At 42.0% G+C, this 20,883-nt stretch overlaps 5 protein-coding genes across 5 annotated transcripts; 3 read left to right on the top strand and 2 right to left on the bottom strand.

Moving 5' to 3' along the window:
* Positions 1 to 2,684: 2,684 nt before the first annotated feature.
* On the top strand, positions 2,685 to 6,514 carry MELLADRAFT_70441 (uncharacterized protein; the record flags this gene model as incomplete). Its single annotated transcript, XM_007404004.1, has 16 exons — positions 2,685 to 2,803; positions 2,910 to 2,938; positions 3,114 to 3,500; positions 3,581 to 3,641; positions 3,741 to 3,937; positions 4,029 to 4,094; positions 4,180 to 4,235; positions 4,432 to 4,496; positions 4,577 to 4,875; positions 4,977 to 5,094; positions 5,180 to 5,376; positions 5,506 to 5,526; positions 5,609 to 5,673; positions 5,746 to 5,786; positions 5,847 to 5,904; positions 6,001 to 6,514. The coding sequence occupies 14 exons, from the start codon at positions 3,404 to 3,406 to the stop codon at positions 6,175 to 6,177; spliced, it is 1,518 nt and encodes a 505-aa protein (XP_007404066.1).
* Positions 6,515 to 9,096: 2,582 nt separating this feature from the next.
* On the top strand, positions 9,097 to 11,041 carry MELLADRAFT_46354 (uncharacterized protein; the record flags this gene model as incomplete). Its single annotated transcript, XM_007404005.1, has 7 exons — positions 9,097 to 9,244; positions 9,330 to 9,562; positions 9,636 to 9,750; positions 9,819 to 10,159; positions 10,236 to 10,315; positions 10,390 to 10,540; positions 10,613 to 11,041. The coding sequence occupies 7 exons, from the start codon at positions 9,097 to 9,099 to the stop codon at positions 11,039 to 11,041; spliced, it is 1,497 nt and encodes a 498-aa protein (XP_007404067.1).
* A 2,166-nt stretch (positions 11,042 to 13,207) lies between these two features.
* MELLADRAFT_32219 (uncharacterized protein) lies at positions 13,208 to 14,932 on the bottom strand (the record flags this gene model as incomplete). The annotated part of the gene is made up of 7 exons (XM_007403546.1): positions 13,208 to 13,343; positions 13,429 to 13,922; positions 13,995 to 14,049; positions 14,136 to 14,192; positions 14,274 to 14,391; positions 14,562 to 14,774; positions 14,857 to 14,932. The coding sequence occupies 7 exons, from the start codon at positions 14,930 to 14,932 to the stop codon at positions 13,208 to 13,210; spliced, it is 1,149 nt and encodes a 382-aa protein (XP_007403608.1).
* A 186-nt stretch (positions 14,933 to 15,118) lies between these two features.
* Positions 15,119 to 16,053, top strand: MELLADRAFT_101127 (uncharacterized protein; the record flags this gene model as incomplete). The annotated part of the gene is made up of 5 exons (XM_007404006.1): positions 15,119 to 15,245; positions 15,331 to 15,430; positions 15,485 to 15,586; positions 15,686 to 15,764; positions 15,868 to 16,053. 5 exons carry the CDS (start codon positions 15,119 to 15,121, stop codon positions 16,051 to 16,053), a joined length of 594 nt encoding a protein of 197 aa, XP_007404068.1.
* A 298-nt stretch (positions 16,054 to 16,351) lies between these two features.
* On the bottom strand, positions 16,352 to 17,869 carry MELLADRAFT_32383 (uncharacterized protein; the record flags this gene model as incomplete). Its single annotated transcript, XM_007403545.1, has 6 exons — positions 16,352 to 16,440; positions 16,530 to 16,857; positions 16,938 to 17,078; positions 17,162 to 17,223; positions 17,332 to 17,515; positions 17,615 to 17,869. 6 exons carry the CDS (start codon positions 17,867 to 17,869, stop codon positions 16,352 to 16,354), a joined length of 1,059 nt encoding a protein of 352 aa, XP_007403607.1.
* Positions 17,870 to 20,883: the final 3,014 nt, after the last annotated feature.

The raw sequence follows: 20,883 nt of genomic DNA, 5'->3' as shown, positions 1-20,883 counted from the left end.
ATGATACAGTGACCAAATTGTGATCGAGAAGTAAAACTTGAACTTCATTTCGGGACTCCGGACTCCGGACTCGGATCAGGCTACGGTCCCGGTAGACGGAACAGGGCTTTAAATCAGCCCGCGGATCAAGAGTCATAACATCAGAACGTACTTCCCCAACCTTGAACCAGAACTTTTGTTGATCAATTTACGTATATTTGGCTCTCAAATGCGGGTCACCATTTGATTTTTTGGCAATTCTGAAGAAGTGATAAGAAACATTGATGCCAACTTGCCTGGGGTCTATCAAAAAGTATTGATACGAAATCAAAATGTTTATTAGTAAGGTCATGATTTGTATGGAGGATGGAATTTAAGAATCATTTTAACTGGATGAGGAGTCAATGATACTCATGCTCAAGTTAGGAAACATACCATTAAGACCCCTTCAATTTATTTCCAGAAAAAATGAATTCACATCTCATCTGGCGCCCAATGTAAGAAAATCCTCTGCTGAAAGTATCTGGGTCAGTGTTTAATGCAGCAGAATAAAAATAGATTGGTGATTCTTTGTAAACAAATTTAAAAGAATATCAGGGCCTTCCCAAGGACAAAAAAGTTATTTCATCCCATCGCTCCTGGACAGACATTCCCAACAATATAAATACAGATAGCATGAGATGACCCCAGAGGTTTAGCAATTGTAGCTCCAAATCAAATATCTTGAGCTGCTGCTGCTACTCTATTCACCACCTGTGGACCTGTCGTTCAGTGCCTGTGATTTCAAATTCTGGTGATGCCAATCTTTTATACATTGCAAGAACCATGATTTCGTATCTTCAATGAATTATTGAGGTATGAAGGATCATGAAAAAGTCTACATCCACAGGCCCAAACCATGATACATATTACAATTATTTGCCATCTGCTATCATTCCTCATTCAGGAGATTGTTGTGGTAAAACAAATTGTGTGGTGGCATGTAAGTTGACGCCAGTATTCCAGTCACTCGCCAGTTTCCATAGTTTTGTCAAGTGTGGCTTTGATGGTTTAGATTTGGTATATATGAGCAGAACACATATGGCAAATGATACTCATACCTCCACAGTTGTAGGTCTTACAATCCCAAAGTCGCCTCTTTTTCAAGAATATTACCTAGTCAAGGAGGTGGATCAGGCAAAGCTTTTATGGGAAGATGGTCATTGCAAAGACAACCACAATGTCTAAGGTCAGGCTTTTTCACCAAATCAGGGCAGTAGAATCAAGCATATAACTTGTGAGTGGGGTATGTATGTGGCTGCCATAGTGATTCACATGCATGTTAGATCCTGCTCTTGCTATTTTATGATCTTCTGTTTGATTTTTTTTCTTCAATCCCAACCTAATGAGTACCAGATGGTTCAGCAACATAGGCTTTTGGGGTTTGCAACACATTGCAAATCTCCGAATGTATTCTGTGAAAGGGACATGGGTGAGTTGGGAAATTGCAGTTGCTCTTCTAGAGGATATGTATAAAGGAAACCTATACCATGTTTATATTCAAATATGTAAACCACCATACGTCGACATATCATTTGGTTCGAGCTGTTTCTTTGATTTTGTTTGTATCCAAAATCAAGACCCTTGGGTTATAGTATAATGGTGGACTTGGCAATGGCATCAGCTCTTGGCAAAGACCTGCGAGCATAGATGAATGTTTGGTTTGGTGATTCTATCACAAAACTTTGATCACCAAAATTTGGTTCTTTGGGGGTATAAAGATGTCACCCAGAACATTTGGGTATATATTCAGTGACGGGTGCTATGGTACGGTTTAGCACCTCCACAAAACAGGGTGCTGGTGTAGGGTGAGCCTGGTTGAGCACATAATGGCCACACCGACTCCCGAGGCCCGACAAGCACACTCAGGGTTCAACTATCTTGGTGGGGCCACTGTGGTACTGCAAAGAATGCAAGGTATGGTCGAGCAGGAAACTGATCTCCCTCGAGTAGAAATAGAGGAGAAAGATCAAGGCTTCCAAGTTGTGTTCCTTTGTTTGCTTGAAGGTCGCTGCAGAAGCATGTGCAGTTCGTGTCAATCATCAGTTTCAGAAGTTTTCATGGCGCGAGGTGTGATGAAGGACTCCTCCCACCGCGAAGAAGAAACCTTGACTATGTATTATCGCAACGTGATTCATAAGGAAACATAGCTTTTAGACCACCCGGTCACTTGGTTTTTTTCCCAATTGTTTGACGTATTCGGCATTGAGGGTGACATGGTGAAACCCAAAGCCACGCAACCATGAAGACCACGATTGGCCGTGATATCATGGAGCGAAGTTGAAGGGTTATCCACATCGTTGTTCGAATGAGGATCGAGTGGCTAGGCCCTGCTATGCCACATGCGATTACCGACTACTATAAGTAGCATGCTCTCGATCCTCTTCGGTCGTCTTGTCTGTAAGTTCCGCACAGCCACTATACTAATCCCAACTACTGCTCGGCCAAAGCGATGACCCCGTCGATTGGCCGACGTCAGCAGCATGATTCTGAAGGGACCAGCTAAATTAGCTGCGGTTGTGTAATGCCGGTTGCGATGCCTTGTTGTGTTGCACGTTTGACCTCGTTTGACTACACAAACCTTTCTAGGATGTGAAGACAACAAGACAAAAAGAGAGCTGAGAATCGAGATGATATCTTATTCCCATCGTTCATCATTCGCCATTCTCTCACGAGGTTTTAACGAACAAGATTTGCACAGCGATTTCAAAGCAGCGTTTAGTAATCGCTGATAAAAGTGAAGCGATCGAAATCAAATGAGATAACTTCCTGATTTGGTCGTGCTGTTTGTATTTCCTGCCTCCACAGTTTCAAAGCCATTCGGTCAAATTTCCAAGTCTGTAGTTATTTCTTGTTCAACTTACAGCAAAATTCACTCTTGAACTTAGTAGACTCCGCATTGAGAAATACGTCGAATTTGGTCAGTGGTCCGAGGATCTTAATCTTTCTCATTCAGCTCTTCAACTTGCTCCCACGGAGCTACAACATCAGCCAATACCTCGCTCCCTTTCGTCCGTCTACTCTGAGATTCTGCTATTTCTGAGGGTTTGAAATCCATAACTTGTCACGATCTGACAAGATCCTGTTCCATACAGATCACATACATTGTCTGTGGAACATCGATCAGGCCTGGCGTCAAGCATCGGACATCAATTTCTCATTTGTGTACTCTGGCCAGCTCTTGAAAGCTATCAACTGCACTTCGCTTCATCCAAAACGCAACTACTGAACCAATATCATCGTCCAATTATTTCGGCCTTGGACCGTATCTCAAACCTCAAAGTCTCGGTTTATAGGCTGGTTTATATCGTAGATTCGGCTTATCAGTTGCTATCCATTCGAATCTCGCAAGGAAACTCCAGGCATCCCTTCGCATAAATCCAATATGCTTGAAGGATTACAGGGTCAAGCGCTGATTCTGACAGTTTCGACCTTGACAGCATTGAGTTTCATGCTGATTGGTTATGACAACGGTGTAATCGGTGAGGAGAATCTGAGCTGCACTCGAATTTGAGTTCTTGATCTACCTCACTCAATGCTAATAATTCAACCGGCGTTCTAGGAGGATTAACCGGGTCGCCAGCATGGAACCGTGTATTCGACAGTCCGACAGGCAGTGCTCTGTGAGTAGTGTGGCCCCATCAACCTTGCACGTCCATCTTGGTGCTTCGGTAAGCATCATCTGTACGTCCTGGAACCTGAAGCCCGAATGACTTGATCAGCTCCACAATCGTGGCAATCTACGAAATTGGATGCTTCGCCGGTGCTCTGTTGACATTCGCCATTGGGGAGCGATTAGGACGACGAAATATGCTGAGGTTGGGCTCTCTATGGATGATTGTAGGAGCTCTTTTGCAGACTTTTGCCTTTGGGCGCCTACAAATGATCATTGGTAGGGTCGTAAGTGGTATCGGCATGGGTGAGATTCCAATGATGAAAAACTATTCGTAACATGTGTCTATGTGAATGTCCCCTCTGCTAACAATTTCACATTTCGACGGGTAAAACAGGTTGCATCAACTCCACTGCCCCAGTCCTACAAGCTGAATTTAGTCCCAAAGCTAGCCGAGGTCGTTGTGAGTATCAATTATCTTGCTCATCACTTAAAAATATATACTGGAAATCTTGGAAATGCGCCTGATAATAGTTCTTGTTGTTCAGACGCATGCGCGCAGCTCTCGACTTTGAATTTCGGTATCTTTCTAAGTTATTGGATTGTAAGTGCAAATAAATCATCTATCTCTACTTTTTATATATATCAAGTCCCTCCCATGATGCGGTTGCACGCGATCTACACCGGCTGTCGTCTCCTTTCGGACTCGCCTTGTATATTGCTCGCTGATCCATATGCATAAAAGACTGATCCACACTTGATCGTTTCCTCTTCCGGCCACGCCTTTTACAATCAAATAGGACTACGGTATGACCAGAGCTTTTGACGGGGAGATCACGTTTAGATTCCCAATCGGATTCCAATTGTTTGTATCTTATCCACTTTATTTCATCCACTTCATTAACCTGCGACTTTCTGATACTCACTTTGATATATGGACTTTAGGATCCTCATTGTTCCAATACTTGTATTGACTTTCATCGTACCCGAATCACCACGTTGGCTATTGTACCATGGTCATTCGTCCGAGGCCATAAAGGTTGTGGCCCGCCTGGAAGCCAGAGCAGCTGACGACGAAATTGTTCAGGCGAAGTACAGAGAGATGGAATCCAATGTTGCATATGAGAAATCTGTACAGGTATCAGGGTACCGTGAGATGTTTAGAAATGATGGACTCTCAACTAGACGGAGACTCGCAATCGCATGTTCAGTCCAATTCTTTCAACAATTGGGCGGAATAAACGGTTAGTTCTACGTTATTCACTTTTTAAACAAATTCCTGACGTGTTTTTGCTATCCGTGAGCTGACCATCTCATGAATGGTATAATCTTTTCGACAATACAGGCATCATCTACTATGCAAACTTTATCTTTGCGAACTCTGTTGGTTTCTCAGCGAACATGGCTAGTCTCATGTCTGGATTCCTCTTTACTTGGTTCTTCGCCGCTTCTTTTATCCCATGGTCAGTTATAATCAAAAACACAACCTTCAGTATATACTTTCATGATCTCATCCGACGCTTACATTCTACTACCCATCCTCATCAGGTTTTTGATTGATACCATAGGCAGACGAAAATTACTTATCAGCTCAACCTTTTTCATGGGATGCGTCTTTGCCGTTCTTTCAGGGGTCATCAAACAAATAGAAGATAAAGTTGCTCATTCGTACGAGTACGGAGTTGCCGCAGCCGTACTTTGTTTTCTATACATGGGTGCTTTCACCACGGGTTTTCAAGCCACTGGTAAGTCAGATTAGTGTTGATATCAAATGCCAATCCCCAAAAACAATCAAGTCCCGCTCCGTAAAAAAAGTCAAACGTTCTCATCAGATTTATCTTTTCCTACCTTTTTCCAATCATGATGAATCACAGTTTGGGTCTACCCACCGGAAGGTATGCATTTTTCTATCCTTCGAACATATCTAAATCGCAACACGATGACTAACTTTGCTTTTGGCAATTTATGACTCATCAGTACTACCGCTCCGTATTCGGGGCAAAGGGACGGCTCTTGCTACGGCTTGCAATTGGATCATCAATGTTCGTAAAGTTCAAGTTGTTCCCATGATACGTCATCTCAAGCTGACATGAATCACAAATGTGGCTGTGTAGTTTGCTGTCGTGGAGGTCTTTCCTCCTGCCATTGACAACATGTAAGTCTTCATCATTATTCCGAGTGCAATTTATAACTGACAGTTTATTCACGTGTTCAGCGGTTGGAAGGTGTATCTGATCTTCATGGTCTTCAACTTCTCCTTCGTACCCATCATGGTAAGCTGTCCCTTCCTCGAGCTCTTCAGTGAGCAGGCAGAATCACTTATTTCTAACCACAACATTTTGCTTTGTGATCCTTCGATCCAAACATAGTTCTTTTTCTATCCAGAGACCAAAGGCAAGTCGTTGGAAGAAATAGATTTACTTTTTGGAGACAGCATCAATTCAGATATTCGCAAAGATATACTAGGAAGATCATTAACTTCCACCAGCGCAGAGTATAGAGATCTACCTAGTCAATCTGGAGGCGATATAGAAAGCCAGAAGTAAAAGTCCAATTGTTGAAGAGACCAACAACAGTGGAGAGTATCAATTTTTCTTTAAAACTTCATTACTGTTTGATTAGCTTTTTCCAAATCCTTTAATAATTTCTTTTCTTTCATCTTTCTTGTATCATCAATGGCGGTCGTTCTAGTCTGTTTAATTTTTCTGTCATCTTGTTTATCATCTTACATTGTTGCTTTTTTCTCTTTTTTTCGCATCAATGTTTTGTATCATTCAAAAGTTATCTAATATGTTTGAAAACGTGCAAGATGCCGAGGCCATTGTGACATGAGAAAACGGTTACGCATTTTAATGAACAACAGATAATCTTCTGTAATTCCGTGAATGATTCGAACTCACCCTCCTTGGAGGGTGATTACTTTTGTACTTCATCTGTAATGAAGAATCGTGAGCCTTTCTGCCTCTATTCGCCAGAAATGCCTTTTCTACTTCATCAACGTCTATCTCTTTCACCCTATCAAATCCCTGACACCGATGCCTGTCCTAGTGTCTTTTCACCTTTGATTCCTATTCGGCTCAATCAGATCACAATGTCTCAAACCTTATGCAAGCTGTCTGTTGATGTTATGAGCCAAGTCTACCTTTTGTCAACAGTGAATGTGGTATTTGAACAGGACAGCCAAACAGATAATTTTCCCCTTGACTTTGGCAACTAAGAATGTCTGTAAGCTTTGCGCTCAAGTTGAAGCTTCCCTATTACGAGCTTCAAGTGAAAAGCAAAGCTGATCAGGAAGGATCATTTTGTGATGCTAAAATTTCATCCTGCGTTTGGGTTGACCCTTATGCAACTGAGTTTATCACTCTTGCGCCCACAATAAAGGTATCATGAAAACTGGGGGAACCTCAGGCTACAGATGTGAAAGTTGAAACGAAAGGAAAACTTGAAGAGCAGCTGAAATGTCAAGTTATGCATAATATCCTTATAGATAGTAATGCTCAGGTATCAGTATGCTTATAGTATGATTTTGATATCTTTGACGCGCGAAGGCAACTTGATTCAAGTCGCGACTGAAAGAGTTTCATGACCATTTTACTCACTTTACCATTCCAAGTTTTATTAACATCCATTGTTCATCTTGGAACAATCCTTTCGATCAAAAGAAACCTCAACCCTCAAATTGCTCACATCGGATTTGGATGGCTGGACCAAGAATAAACATCGATAAACATCTTGCTCGAGTTTCTGACGATCTCTCATCAAGTTCAAGACATTTCAAACCATCACAAAATAACAAATCGACTCTCCCCAACAATATCTCCCGACAGCCTTCCTTTGGCACACAAAAGTCAAAGCCAAGTGGGTTTCAATTCAAGGATGATACCCTCATCTCCAAACCCGTCAATCCTACCACAACAAAACTCCCACTGGCTCAATTGACAGGAAATAAGAACCTTGGAGGCAAACCAAACGGACTTCTCAAGCCTATCAGTACTACACTTGGATCAGAAAATGGACCGAACATCAAGCGCCCAATCCATTTCTCGCCCGCAAGTAGTCCAGGGCTATCAGTCAAGAGACCTCGTGTCATGCCAAACCCACCTGAACAGACAATCATTGAAGACATCCCACTCGACATTTTTGACCCTGATGAAGATGAGGAGCAGTACATGAACGAGCTAGATACTCATTCGTTACCACCCGACCCACCAGCTCCTCGACCATCGGCCCCAGTTCTTCCCTCATGGACACCACAGGTCAATGGACTTCAAAGAACTTCAGCGGGGATATCACGGCCCTCCAATACGCGCGTCGAACTTTCAAGCCACACACATTCTCCATCCTTGCGCACGCCTTCATCTAACGCTCCTCAGGTACCTACTCGAAAAGAATTCATGCCCTCTGTCCCCGCTCGTCCGTTCATTGAACCTACTCTTCAAGAGGTTTGTTGCGCTAACATCATCTCCCGATTTTTGATAAACCAAAGCCTTATTTGTTCAACCTCCTGTTCTTCAACAGATGGACCTTCAGACTCTGTACGTGAAACGACATGCCTGCATGGTCCAGATCAAGACCAAATTGGAAACAATGATCACCTACCTACAAACTGGATCGTGTGAGTCAGGAGAAGATCTTGGGTTACTCCAGCATAGCAGGTCGGTCTTCACCTAACAGTGATTTCAAAAAAGAATAGACGCTAAAATAAGCTCTCTTCTGTCTAGATTATACCTCGAAAACAGGATGAACGAGTTCAATACTGAAATAGAAAATCGTCAAACCAGTGTCGATGGAAACCCAGTGGTAGCGGGTGTCATACCACCAATTCGAACAACAACGCCGCTCGAACCACGGAATTTACCAAACCAAGTCTTCACTTCACCTTCAACAACGTCCCGAGTGTCGAGTGAACCTGTACATCCAGGGCCCCTCACTCCTACGGCTCGCCAGCAAGGTTCAATCTCAAAAACCGTTGCGCAATCTGTTTCTAATTCATATAAACCGATGGCAGTCAGATCAGTGACTCGGGAGGCGCAACCGCTAATTGATCTCCAAGATCACAACTCTGCTCATCAACAGCCAGTTGCTGGCTCATCACATAAATTTACCAACTCGAAGCAGGATTACCAACATCCTCCCTTGCCTCACCCGATTCCAGATGTGCAGCATGATACTGATGCACTGCTGTGCGGTATCTTTTCCGGCGACGAAGGTTATTCAGACGACCAAGGTGCAGCACCAAAGCAATCTGATACCCGTGCCCAACTGCAGATACCTGTCGCCGCGCTTCAGAAAACCGCCGATTCTTGTCATATAAACAAGTCCGCGATCGCAAGTAAGTTGTTGTTTATCGTTTATCCTACAAGGTTGTTAGCTGAGTTTGTACACTCTGTCATACAGGCACAACATCACCCACTGTCGGATACGTTGATGTGAATAAAGAACCATGTGAGGACAGTCGAAGTAAGATGAAGCACCCATGGTCCAAGGATGTTGCCAAAGCCCTCACAAAGATCTTTAAGCTAAAGGCTTGGAGACGAAATCAACTAGATGCTATAAATGCCACGTTATCTGGAGAGCATTGTTTTGTGCTCATGCCGACGGGCGGTGGAAAATGTGAGTCATGTCAGGGATACCAGCTGGCCAAATCTGTACTGATTTACTAACAAACCATCAACGTGATCAATGGGTATCTTTGAAGCCCTTTGTTATCAACTACCAGCCGTAGTTAGATCAGGCAAGACGCATGGGGTGACTATTGTAGTTAGTCCTTTGTTAAGTCTTATCACCGATCAAATTCAAAGCCTATGCGAAAAGGAAATCGGCGCTGCCCCTTGGACGGGGACCATGTCCAAGCAAGAAAAAGCAGCTGTAACGAGTGATCTAAGAAGCAAAGACCCGTCATTGTGTTTACTTTATGTGACGCCTGAATCAGTATGTATCACAATGGCTTTGTATTGTCCGCGTTATGATATCCCGCTGACCTATGAGAGCACTTATTGTCCAGATGATGCAAAGTGGAGAACTCAAAGGCATCCTGAAAGACCTGCAGAAGAGAAGCTTGATTGCACGTTTTGTAATCGACGAAGCTCATTGTCTCAGTCAATGGGGGCACGACTTTCGTGAGTGTTTTTTTGAGTAAAACTATAGTAACTTCAGTCCACGGAGCTGAATCTGCCCTGTCGGATAGGGCCTGATTATATATTACTCGGGAAGCACTTGGCACTTGACTTCTCAGGTATACCTATCCTTGCCTTGACTGCAACAGCCAACGGGGTGGTACAACAAGACATCATCAAGAACTTGCAAATTGGTTCATGCGTAAAGCTCACCCAATCCTTTAACCGGCCAAATCTGAGATATGAAGTGCGGAATAAAACGAAAGAAGCGATGAACGACTTGATCCGGATCATCACCGTAGATCACGCGGGTAAATGTGGGATTGTCTATTGCTTTTCCAAACGGGATTGTGAGCAAGTTGCTTCGGACCTTGTTTCTAGAGGGAACGTCCGCGCACACCATTATCATGCCGTGAGTTCAAATTGATCATGATCATGGATGCTCATGGATCAAATGTTGATGGTTTTTATCTCATCCAATCTACCAGGGAATGAGTACAAACGACCGCCAACGAATTCAACAGGATTGGCAAAGAGGTGTTCTACAGGTGCTTTGCGCAACAATAGCGTAAGTGCCGTTGACTGAAAGACGCCGTTGTATTCATAAATTTATAGCTGACTTGCCTATTACAACCCCACTAGGTTTGGGATGGGCATTGACAAGCCCGATGTCCGCTTTGTCGTCCATTACTCTCTACCTTCTTCTCTTGAAGGATATTACCAAGAGACAGGACGGGCGGGTCGGGATGGTGGACCATCCGAATGCATCCTGTTTTATACTTATAGAGATTTTGTAAGCCTGGGCGGAATCCCTTTATTCGTCCTTCAAAATACTACCGAAAGATTTATGATTGGGAACATACAGCTCGGCATACAACGTATGGTCGAACAGGAACCGAATGTTCAGCAAGTCGAAAGGCGACTGGTCAATGCTCGACGAGTAGTCGCTTTTTGTCTCAATAAACTTGACTGTCGTAGAATGCAAGTCTTGGATTACTTTAGTGAAAAATTTTCACCCGCAGATTGCAGGAAGACCTGTGATAATTGTATGAGAGGGCAAACTGTGGTACAACAAGATGTCACGAACTATGTGGTCTCAGCAATCAAGCTGATTCAGAGACTTACTGAATCTGACTCGATCACGATGGCCCAATGTATTGACGTCTTTAGAGGAAGCAAGAATAAAAAGGTCATCATCTTCACAAACTCTTTTGGTAGCTACCCTCAACACATGCATCTGACTATGCGTGTTTCCTTTCTAGATTGTCGATGCAGGTCATCATTTGCTCGATGAGGCGGGAGTTGGTAGTGCTTTGGATCGCACTGATGTCGAAAGGCTGTTTCAGTTTATGATGACTAGAAACATCTGGGTTGAGCATTTCAAAAGCACCGGGGCGTATACCAATTCATATATGGCGGTATGTTTACCTTGTTTGTATGAGATGAGCACTTCAATCAATCCCACTGACAAGTTCTATCACAGCTAGCACCGGGACACAAAGAATATCTGCTTAAGGGTACAAAGTTTCTTATGCCATTTGCCGATGGTCCGCCTAACAAGCGAATGAAACCTAGCGCTGGAGATCCAGACCTTCCCCAACGGAAAAACACCAAGGTTGTGGCTCCTCGAGCTTCGGTTGAGAACGATATTGACGATTCTGGGATTCATGATGACCCTGATTACGAATTTGAGGACGAAATAACTATAGAGAAGCCGCGTCCATTACCAGTTACAAGAGGCACTGCAAAAAAACCCAAAAACATTTCAGTCGATGTTGATCATTCTTATAAAGCGTTGGTTGCCCTGCGTGACAAAGTTCGTACATTATGTCATATCTGTTCCAGATTCGTATCACAGATTAATTTTGATATATTTTCAATACAGACTATTGCAGATGGAAATGCGGACAATGCTATTCCGACCGAAATCATCGAGATTCTAGCGTGCATAAATCCTACAAGTGAGCCTAGATTATCAACCATATCTTCACTCAGAAAGTCGGGCACTCATGATAAATTTTGTCCCATCATGTCTCGTGTTAATCTACAAAGCTCAAAAAGCCTTGCTCGAAATCGAGGGCATCGATAAGGAGTTAGTACATATCACTGTTGTCGACTACAGCTGTTGTAGGATGCTTACTGACTGACTTCCAATCTAATATAGATTTGTCAAAAACCACGGGGCAGCAATACTGAAAATTTGCCGGCAGTCTGCGAAACACAATCAGGCAGCGGTAATTGAAATCGAAGATACATCTTTGAAAGTACCTCCGGCTAAAACGTAATTCTATAAAATTTTGATTCAATCAATCAGTTAACGGACATACGGAATGAGCACTGACGAGCCCTTATTTCAATCCGTTTGAACAGGCCTGCTCTGAAGTTCAATGACCAAATTCAACGCTTCGCTGCGCCACCATCAATCACACGTTCTAAGACAGTAAAGCGATCAACAGCACCGCCCACGTCCCGTAGTGGAATTCGCGCCATGCCAATGCCCAAATGATACCATTCCTCGTTCTTTTATCGTTCTTTGACTCGTAGCCATCAACCCCAAGGGGTGTCACGGTCCGTATTCTGAATCTGTTTATAGCCACTATCATCACTTTCAAAGTGCTCTCTTCTAACGGATAGCTACACGGAGGGAAGGGGGCTAATACTTTGAGTGTAATTATTTGTATCTTCTATGTACTTTGAGAAGCTCTTGATTATGCGCTTTTGATGATGTAACTCGAAAAGTCAAATCAAAAAAATACTTTTATGTTCTTCAGCATTCAACTCGCTTTTTGTTTGTAAGTTACTTGACCCTGATGGCCTAATACTTCAGCATGGGCTTGTTTGGCAAGTGTAGCATATATCTGTCTTTAGTATCTTTTATTTACAACGTACACTTTGAAAGAGCCAATACGCTGACATCATAAGGCGTCGTGGTAGACTGCAGACCAGTTATGGTCTTCATGCCCACCTGAATTATCTTTGAAATTTGGTCTGACTCTCCTTTATCACAATTTCCATTTCCCCAGTCCTTTCTTCTGATTTAGCCGATGGCCACTTGGATCCAGCTCAATCTTCTCACTCAATCTTCTCAATGTATAGTACTGAACCCTAAATTACGTGTATGCCTCTACAATCAGCACCCTTTGATTATCCTGAAGCTCCCACTCCTGAAGCTCCCTTAATTCATTCGCTATGAATTAATGCCACTAAATGGTGGTGAAGGAAGCTGGACCATTGGTACAAATTGTTTATAAGAGATTCTACAACACTTTCTCTTGAAGCGTTTCAACTGGGGTTTCCCTTCTCGGCCATCATGCAAGTTCAACAGATGAACGGCACTTTGCTCTGGCCTTGCGTAAGTTGCGTTACTTGGATACTCCCATTTTCCTATTCATGCAAAAGAATCACATTTTGTACATACATATTGCTCTGCATACATTCGCGTGGTCAAAACTGATAACAACTATCTTGGAGAGAACAGCTGATATTTAAACCAAGCTGCACGTTTCTTGTAGTGGGTGTCAGACAAGGCTTCACGGAGCATATGAGCAGCTTGTTCCGGTGTTAGGTCACGCTGAGATTCAGCAAACATCTCAAAGCTAAACACATAAGAAAACGTGACGTATGATGTCAATGAATATATTTCCGCTGTTATGAGGTTCAGATAGCGTAAGTTTGACTTACCCGACTTGAAACTTTTTCACACTCGCATTTCGCAATAAGGGTGGGTAGAATGATAAATGAAGTTGAGCAGTGGCTTCAAGCTGAGGAGGAGACTGATTAATACCCATACTGTAAGGAAAACTACACTGGAATAGGTTGTCGTAAAGTCGTGTGACCACCCCGAGAGTATGAGCTAGATCTGTACGTTGATCATTAGACATGTGAAGTAGTGATGGAATGTGATCTTTATGAGGCATAATCATGATTTCGAAAGGCCAAAGAGCCCAAAATGGTACACAGGCCATGAAGTGGGTCGAAAGATATACCACCCGAGGTGAGAGTTTTGGTTTAAGCTCAGCTTGGCTGTAATCCAACAATAAACATGGCCTTCCATCTGTCAGTCTAGGGACCATTGAAGAATTTGATTTGTTGGACTCGGTTGGTTCCTCAGCGTAAGCGCGTTGGGAGTCAAGAATCTTGGATGAAATTGTAGGAATATATGAAAGAGCCCAAGCCTGTAGAAAAAAATACACAATGTGAGTTGAAGTTGAGATCATGAGTATGCGAGTCAAGTGAAATGAATTGACTTGTCCATGCGGATGAGGATTTGAGCAACCCATCACTGCACCCTTGTTTTCAAAACTGACAAATCAATCGATCAACAAATGTCATCAGCGACCGGCGCGTGTATCAGAATCGACTATTGTCTGAAAAATGTTTGTCCTCACATCTGCACATAACGAACAAAAGGATATTCAGTGGAAACTTTGCGATAAAGGTCACACCTATGCAAATCAGAAGAAAGCTTGAATCAGCTTGGTTTGCATTTTAAGCGGGCCAATGTCTCTGATTGACGTGCAGCGTACCAGGCATCGACAATGGGCAAAATCTCCTTTGCCTCAAGTTCCGCAATGGTCAGGTCATGATGTGCATTGAAGCAGATCACAAAGCATTTGCCTCGTGCCGTTTCAGTACGAAAAAGACCTTTTGGGAGCGAGTCATCATGGCCTTGATTGGACAATAGATTGACAAAGGTTCGCAAGCTTCAGGGAAACGGGACGAATCGAAAAAGCCGACAATGATCGAAAGACGTGGAAAATGCTTTACCGGGAACAGTCTCCGTATCCGTGACCGCAGCATAGTCGTTCTGGAACCAAAATTGGAGGAGAGGAATTTGAATCTGCTAGGCGAAAGATGAGTGAATGGGGTACGGACCTCAAAAGTAAACGTACCGGTGTAATGTGGGTTTTGTTGACCTTGAGCTCTGGTGTTGCCAGGACAAAGATAGCACTTTGGATCGTGAGTAGGTATATCGATAGTCGCAGCTGGCTCTGTTTGACCTTGCCAAGGACGCTTTGCACGATGAGCTGATGATATAGCGGCATGTAATCGATTAGCTTTTTGATAGAAGCAGACTAGCAAGCTGATGATAGAATGGAATGTACTGACGAGAGCAGAGTACCCATTCTCGAATGAGTGGATTATAACGTCGATGAGGATGTTCTGATGGATTGAATTCTTCCATTGCTGAGTTCAAGTATCTATCAGAAGCAGGAATGCAGAAGTGAGTATGCGGTTTCATGAACTTCAAAAGTTCAATTTCAAGCTGGAAACTGTATTTCTATCTCATTCTCCTTACTACATATCACTCAACTTCTCCATCTCAACATCATCATCACCACATCCATCGACGCAAAAAGAGCTGAAGGCTATGAGTACAGAGATCTCAGCTACTGGTCTCGTTTCAATCGAACTTCGTCAAAGTGTTCTTGATCGACTCGCTACTCACAGTCACTCGGTATGCCATTTCTTGGCTAGGGAAGTCATCTTCGATCGAGGTTAGCATAACATGCCCATTACCTCAAAGAAATCGATCGCTAGTCATCATCTCGACTTCTAAATCTCATTCTCTTCGGATCATAGGGCCATTGGACGAATTCCCAGCTGATACTCAAATGTTACGATTGAGGCATACATTACAAACACCAGATTTTAGTCAACCAAAAGAAACTGGTACAGGATGGTCCGTTAAAATTTAATCCATCCAACTCAGACTACTCATTGATGATCATCATAGGACTTTGATCTCACTCGGTCGACCTGAACCCGAAAGACTCTCACCTGAGTTCTTGATTCGACCCATATACACAGGTCCAGTTCTTGAAGGCGAACCATTCGAGTTCGTTAGTGCACTTGGTTACAGGCACGTCTACTCAATAATCTCAAAGATGAATGAACTTTGCTCTAATGGGGAATACTCTCTTTGACAAAAAGATAGACGCAAATTTGAATACTATCGACGAGGATTAGTCTTTACTCGAGGTCCTGTGTTAACGGAAATCTATCAAGTTCACTCGGTGAGTCATCTTTTCAAATGCAGAACTTGTCTAAGATTGATAAGCTTACGCGTCTTTTTTTCCGATTTTGTTTGAAAAACTTACTTCATCGACGATAAAAAAGACACCAACAGATCCACCTATTGAATGGCGAGATACATATCTCATCTCAGTTACGGTCATCATCCCACCGGCAAACACCACTGGTCGATCTATACAAGAATTGAGAGAAGAAGCGTCTGAACGTATTCGTGGGATTCAAGGTTATTTGAAAGGCTTAGTCGACCTGGGGAGAGTGGAGCCTTTCTGAGTGGAAAACTGGCAAACAAAAAATTTCAATTAAGCTTCTACATTTCTTCAGCTTTTTGTGATACCATTGTATTTCTTCCGCGCTATCATCACTAAGCGTTTTATAGAGGTTTACTCATTTTGGTCACTGTTCTATATCGCCACATGGGTGTGTAGAATTGTATTACTGACAGGCATTTGTATTGAAATTTACCAAATAACAATCAGATCACACTCAGACTGATGATCAAGTGAAGGTATTCCTTCATTCCTCGAGGATTTATCTTTATAATATCAAAACATCAAAGTCTCATAGGTATTCAACAATTTGTCAAAGGATTAAATGGAAATTTCTCTGAGCTATTCTCAAGTACAACACCCCATCCTGATAGAGAGTTCTCAGCAAAGACTACAAATCAGAAATCAAAATTCTCAGTAAGCCTCATTCATGTTGGAGTGTTTAAACACTCATCAAGCCATCAGACAATGTGACTCAACTGTGAGCGAACCATCCAACGCCCTGTTCTTTAAAGTACTCACAATGATCACTAAGCAAATCAAAGTAATTCTTCTCTTGTCTTATATCCGTTGTTGCTTTGCTATTCCCCGCTTGATCTTTATTACTAGGCCAACCAGTTTGTGTGATCACCACTGGTTTTCCTTTCCCATGAAGCTTTCCGTAGTTGATACAAAATTCAACAGAATTCCATGCTAGATTTGAAGTAGTAGCATGACTATCAAATACTGGTAAGACATTCAAACTGACTAGATCCATTGCTTCAAATATACTGGGTGCATTATCATTTATTTGAAACCCGTAAGTCATCTTAAGTAATGTTGAATTGGTCATATCAGTGATTATACTTTGTGGCTTGTCATATAAAGAATACGGAATTGGTTCCTTACCTCTGAAATTGTGACTGGAATCCAATAAGGTTCCAATTCGCTCGCGAGTTTTTTAAGTTCGTCTGATAATTCTTTGACATCTAGAACCCCATCATATAATGGCTCTGATCCTAAAGTAACCGCTCTAATGGTATACGGAGCCTACAATCAATTGAACTGCACATTCAAAATCTTTCTCTTTCATCATTTCTCAAAGTATCAAGTAAAGAGAGAAAGTTATTCACCAGTATATTTTCTCTAATGGCCTTCAGTAGGTTCTCTTTCCTAGTCCTCCAAACAGAATCGCCTAAACAGAGTTCAAAATCAAGAATGATTAGATAAGTTTTTTGATTTTCTAATGATATTTTAAATGATCAAAGAAAATAAAAAGTTTCTGTTTTTATTTTGGTCACACCTTGAAATCCAAACCAAATCAAAGCATAAACACCAATTTGAGCAGTTGCAGCAGCATTAATAAGATGTTTATTAAATGAATCTTGATCACAATTACTATAAATCCTAACATATCTTGCATTTTTCTTTCTTTTCATCCAATTAAAAGTCAAACTCATTTCCATTTCAGATGGACAATGTCCCACCTTTTTGATAAAAGAAACGCAATGATCTCAATAATTATCAGTATTCAAAAACAGGAGGTTATTAAACTCTTAATACTGATTGAATGAAAAAGAACTAACATCATAACTAAAACCAAGCCAACCATATTCATCTCTTGCTTGGCACCACCATCCTGGTCTTTCACTTCCGGTTATTGTTGTATTAGGAAACTCGATATCAGAAACAAGTGATGGATAACAACTAGAAGTTATCGCAGGAGGAGTTGCTTTGCAGGTGCTTTGAGCAGGTATAGAAACTTTATCATCACATAATGCAATCTTTGAAGCGAAAAGAAAAATACCTATGAGCAAAGCGAAACAGCTCGTAAGGGGCATGGCTATTCTTTCAAATCTACGTCAAAAGACGATGTTAAAGGAAAGCCAGATTCTACTATTTTATCTCTGATATATACATTGGGACATTTATAAACAATGGGGCAGAAGCCAAGCCTCTCAAAGCCTCCTCTCAAGCTGCAGTGTGAATGGTTTATCCTGCTGTTTCCTTCCCCTGGAGCTACAAGTACCCACAACGAACCGCTATCCTCAGCTTGCACCCTTAAACATACCTTTTGATTTCGAAAATCAATCGCTGGTACTCCTCCTGGTCCATCTTTATGGCGAGACCTGTCTCATTTGAAATGTGGTAGAGGGGTCCGAATGGTTTAAGTATATGACTCGAAATGTAGGAGTCTATTGTGAAAAAGATCTGATTATTGTTCATGATTTTTTGGTATGGTAGCAAGAGATTTCCCCGATCAAAAATCTCTGATCTGCACCTTGATATCAGATCAGTAAGCAAGAATTCCTCCGCATAGAATTTAACCTCTCCTGACCACGTATATGTATTCGACAAGGCCTTTCGAGCATATTGGACTGGTTTTCCTAAGTCCCAAAACGCTCTTATTCTAGCCAATCCACACTCATAACCTCTCAAAAGCTATCAATACCATCCATACAAAATCCAGAATGTAAGCCGAATGTAAGCCAAAATTGTATAAGAATAGCTTCGAAGTATTCTGGACCCTGAGCATGACAGATGCCAAGGTTTGAAGACACCCTTGATGCTGGGATTCGAGCCACATACGCTTAGAAGTTAGAGTGGAGATTGAGAACCTACAGTAAAAACCTGAGATTAAGAAAACAGCGAGCAAAATCTTATGGTAGGTGACAGGTACATAGTGCATAATTTTGATGGGTCACAAAGGCTAAGGTCAATTTGTGCATTTGATTGATGAGCATGTTCTGGACTAGGAGAATGGATTGTAAGAGCATCTCCAACGGTGCCTTGTAAACGTAACGATACGTAAGCTGTATGTTACGTTTACAGGGTTGGGTCAAAAAACGACCCTCCACCGGTCGGCAGATTTCTCACCTCTGGCCACTCGTGTGAAGTTTGGTTTGAGGGATACTGGGTATCGCATGTCAAGACCTTCATGCATGAAGGGCTTCCGCAAAAGATGCAGGAAGCAGTATTGGCGACGTTTAGGACATAATCATACCACATGCGTCCAAAGATAAATATGATAATCGAAAGAAAGTACATATCAAGTATATAGTCAATGAGATATCAGTCAACTTTTAAAAGGAATATTGTGCGCTTTTGGCGTTTTTGGCAGGAGCACGACCTTGGAAGTCCCTCCATCATGTGCGCGGTGGAGGGAAATCATTTTAAAGAAAAAATACAGCTTACTGTATGTTTTCAGACGAGCCTGTACGCCTTTTGGTGATTCAGGACCGTTGGAGATGCTCTAAGTTTTCTTTCTTTTATACGTACATTCAAGTTTGGCTTCCCGTTCTGATATCTTAATCCATCTCATCTTTCAGACTCCTTTACTCGACGCCAAGAGACATTCGTCAATGTTGTCTTGCGGTACCATGGACAAAGATCCACAGCAAGCTTATATATCATGATGATATGGCTTTGATATGACCATATGTTTCAGATTGATGTGTAGCAAGCTAGGTAATTTTTTTTTTCCTTTAAAGTGCTTTTGGCTTTAATTGCATACAACACTAACAAAACTAGTTAAATTAAGTAACTGACTAATATACCTTCGGAAGGGCGGCCATCTAGTCGGAGCAAGGGATTTCGTTTGACTTTTCGGATGTCTGAGTGTGTACTTTTTTTTTTTTTTTGGCACCTGTGCATACCAGACCCGTCGGATACTAACCGATGAAAATTGTGTCAATCTCATCGGAGTGACACCGATCCCTCACTGCTAGACGCCTCGACAGTCTAGACCCGTCCAGGGGATCCCTCTCAGCACAAGTGCTTCACTCCCAGACTCGTCTGCAAGCCACAGACCCGTCCACAAACCACAGACCTGTCTTCAAGTCATACACGCGGCTGGCACCAGTCTTCCTTGGAGACTCATCCATCTTGTAATCCCAGACTCGTCTGGCACGGTTTTATCTTTTTTTCACCAAGTCTTACACTCCTCACACCAAACCTCCTTACCTTTAGATCGATTATCAAATCCAATCAAAATGATCACATCCTTCCTTATCTTCTCGATTCGTGAAACCTTATACACCCCTTCCTTCATAACTTACTCATCATAAGAACTACCAATATGCGTCAAATACTACCACTATTCAACATTACCTACCACTCAACTCAGCACGATCAATCTACAGGTAATTCAAGTTGGCATTATTCAGTCTATTCAGCTTTGAACAATAGTACTGAAATTACAATCTTCTTTGCACTTCAGTTATAGGTAGGAAGGTAACTTTTTATACCGATTCGTTCACATCTTATCATCGAACCTCGCACCATCCATGACATGGTTCCATAATCTTTACTTGTATCTATTAACCTAAAACCAAAACAAAGAGATAAAAAAATTGAAATAAACAACCAGTTTCCGAGAATCGATGAGCACTTGAAAGTGTATGCCTTTCATTAACCATCACCTACAACGTTTCTTTAAACTCAACTTTGACCGACTTTATTGAGGTATAAGTAAATAGTCAACCTTCTGTATAATTCAACTCAAGTTGGCTCGATTGAAGTTTAGATCATCAATTCAATTGAAAAGAAACATAGTTTTTGAAGGAAAGAGAAGAAAGGAGACTTCTCAAACCATGTAGTTTCAGACTACGACTGTTGAAAGCAAAGAATTGTTAAGAGAAACACACCATGTAGCAGATAGACAACATAAACGAGATAAGTAAACAGGAATTGAGATCTTTGTCTAAGACAAAGATAAAATCAAATACAAGCTGTCCGCAAAATACAAATGGTTTGCATTTAATATGACAAGAATCAACAGAGGAACACCAAAGACGATGATAAGGTGGCCTTTTTGACAAAACTGATTAAAGCCCCAAAAATGAACCTTGCGATT

This window comes from Melampsora larici-populina, assembly GCF_000204055.1.
Source record: "Melampsora larici-populina 98AG31 unplaced genomic scaffold MELLAscaffold_1, whole genome shotgun sequence".
Taxonomy (NCBI): domain Eukaryota; kingdom Fungi; phylum Basidiomycota; class Pucciniomycetes; order Pucciniales; family Melampsoraceae; genus Melampsora; species Melampsora laricis-populina.
Note: the sequence above shows the minus strand (reverse complement) of the source record. Positions and strands in the feature narration are given on the sequence as shown.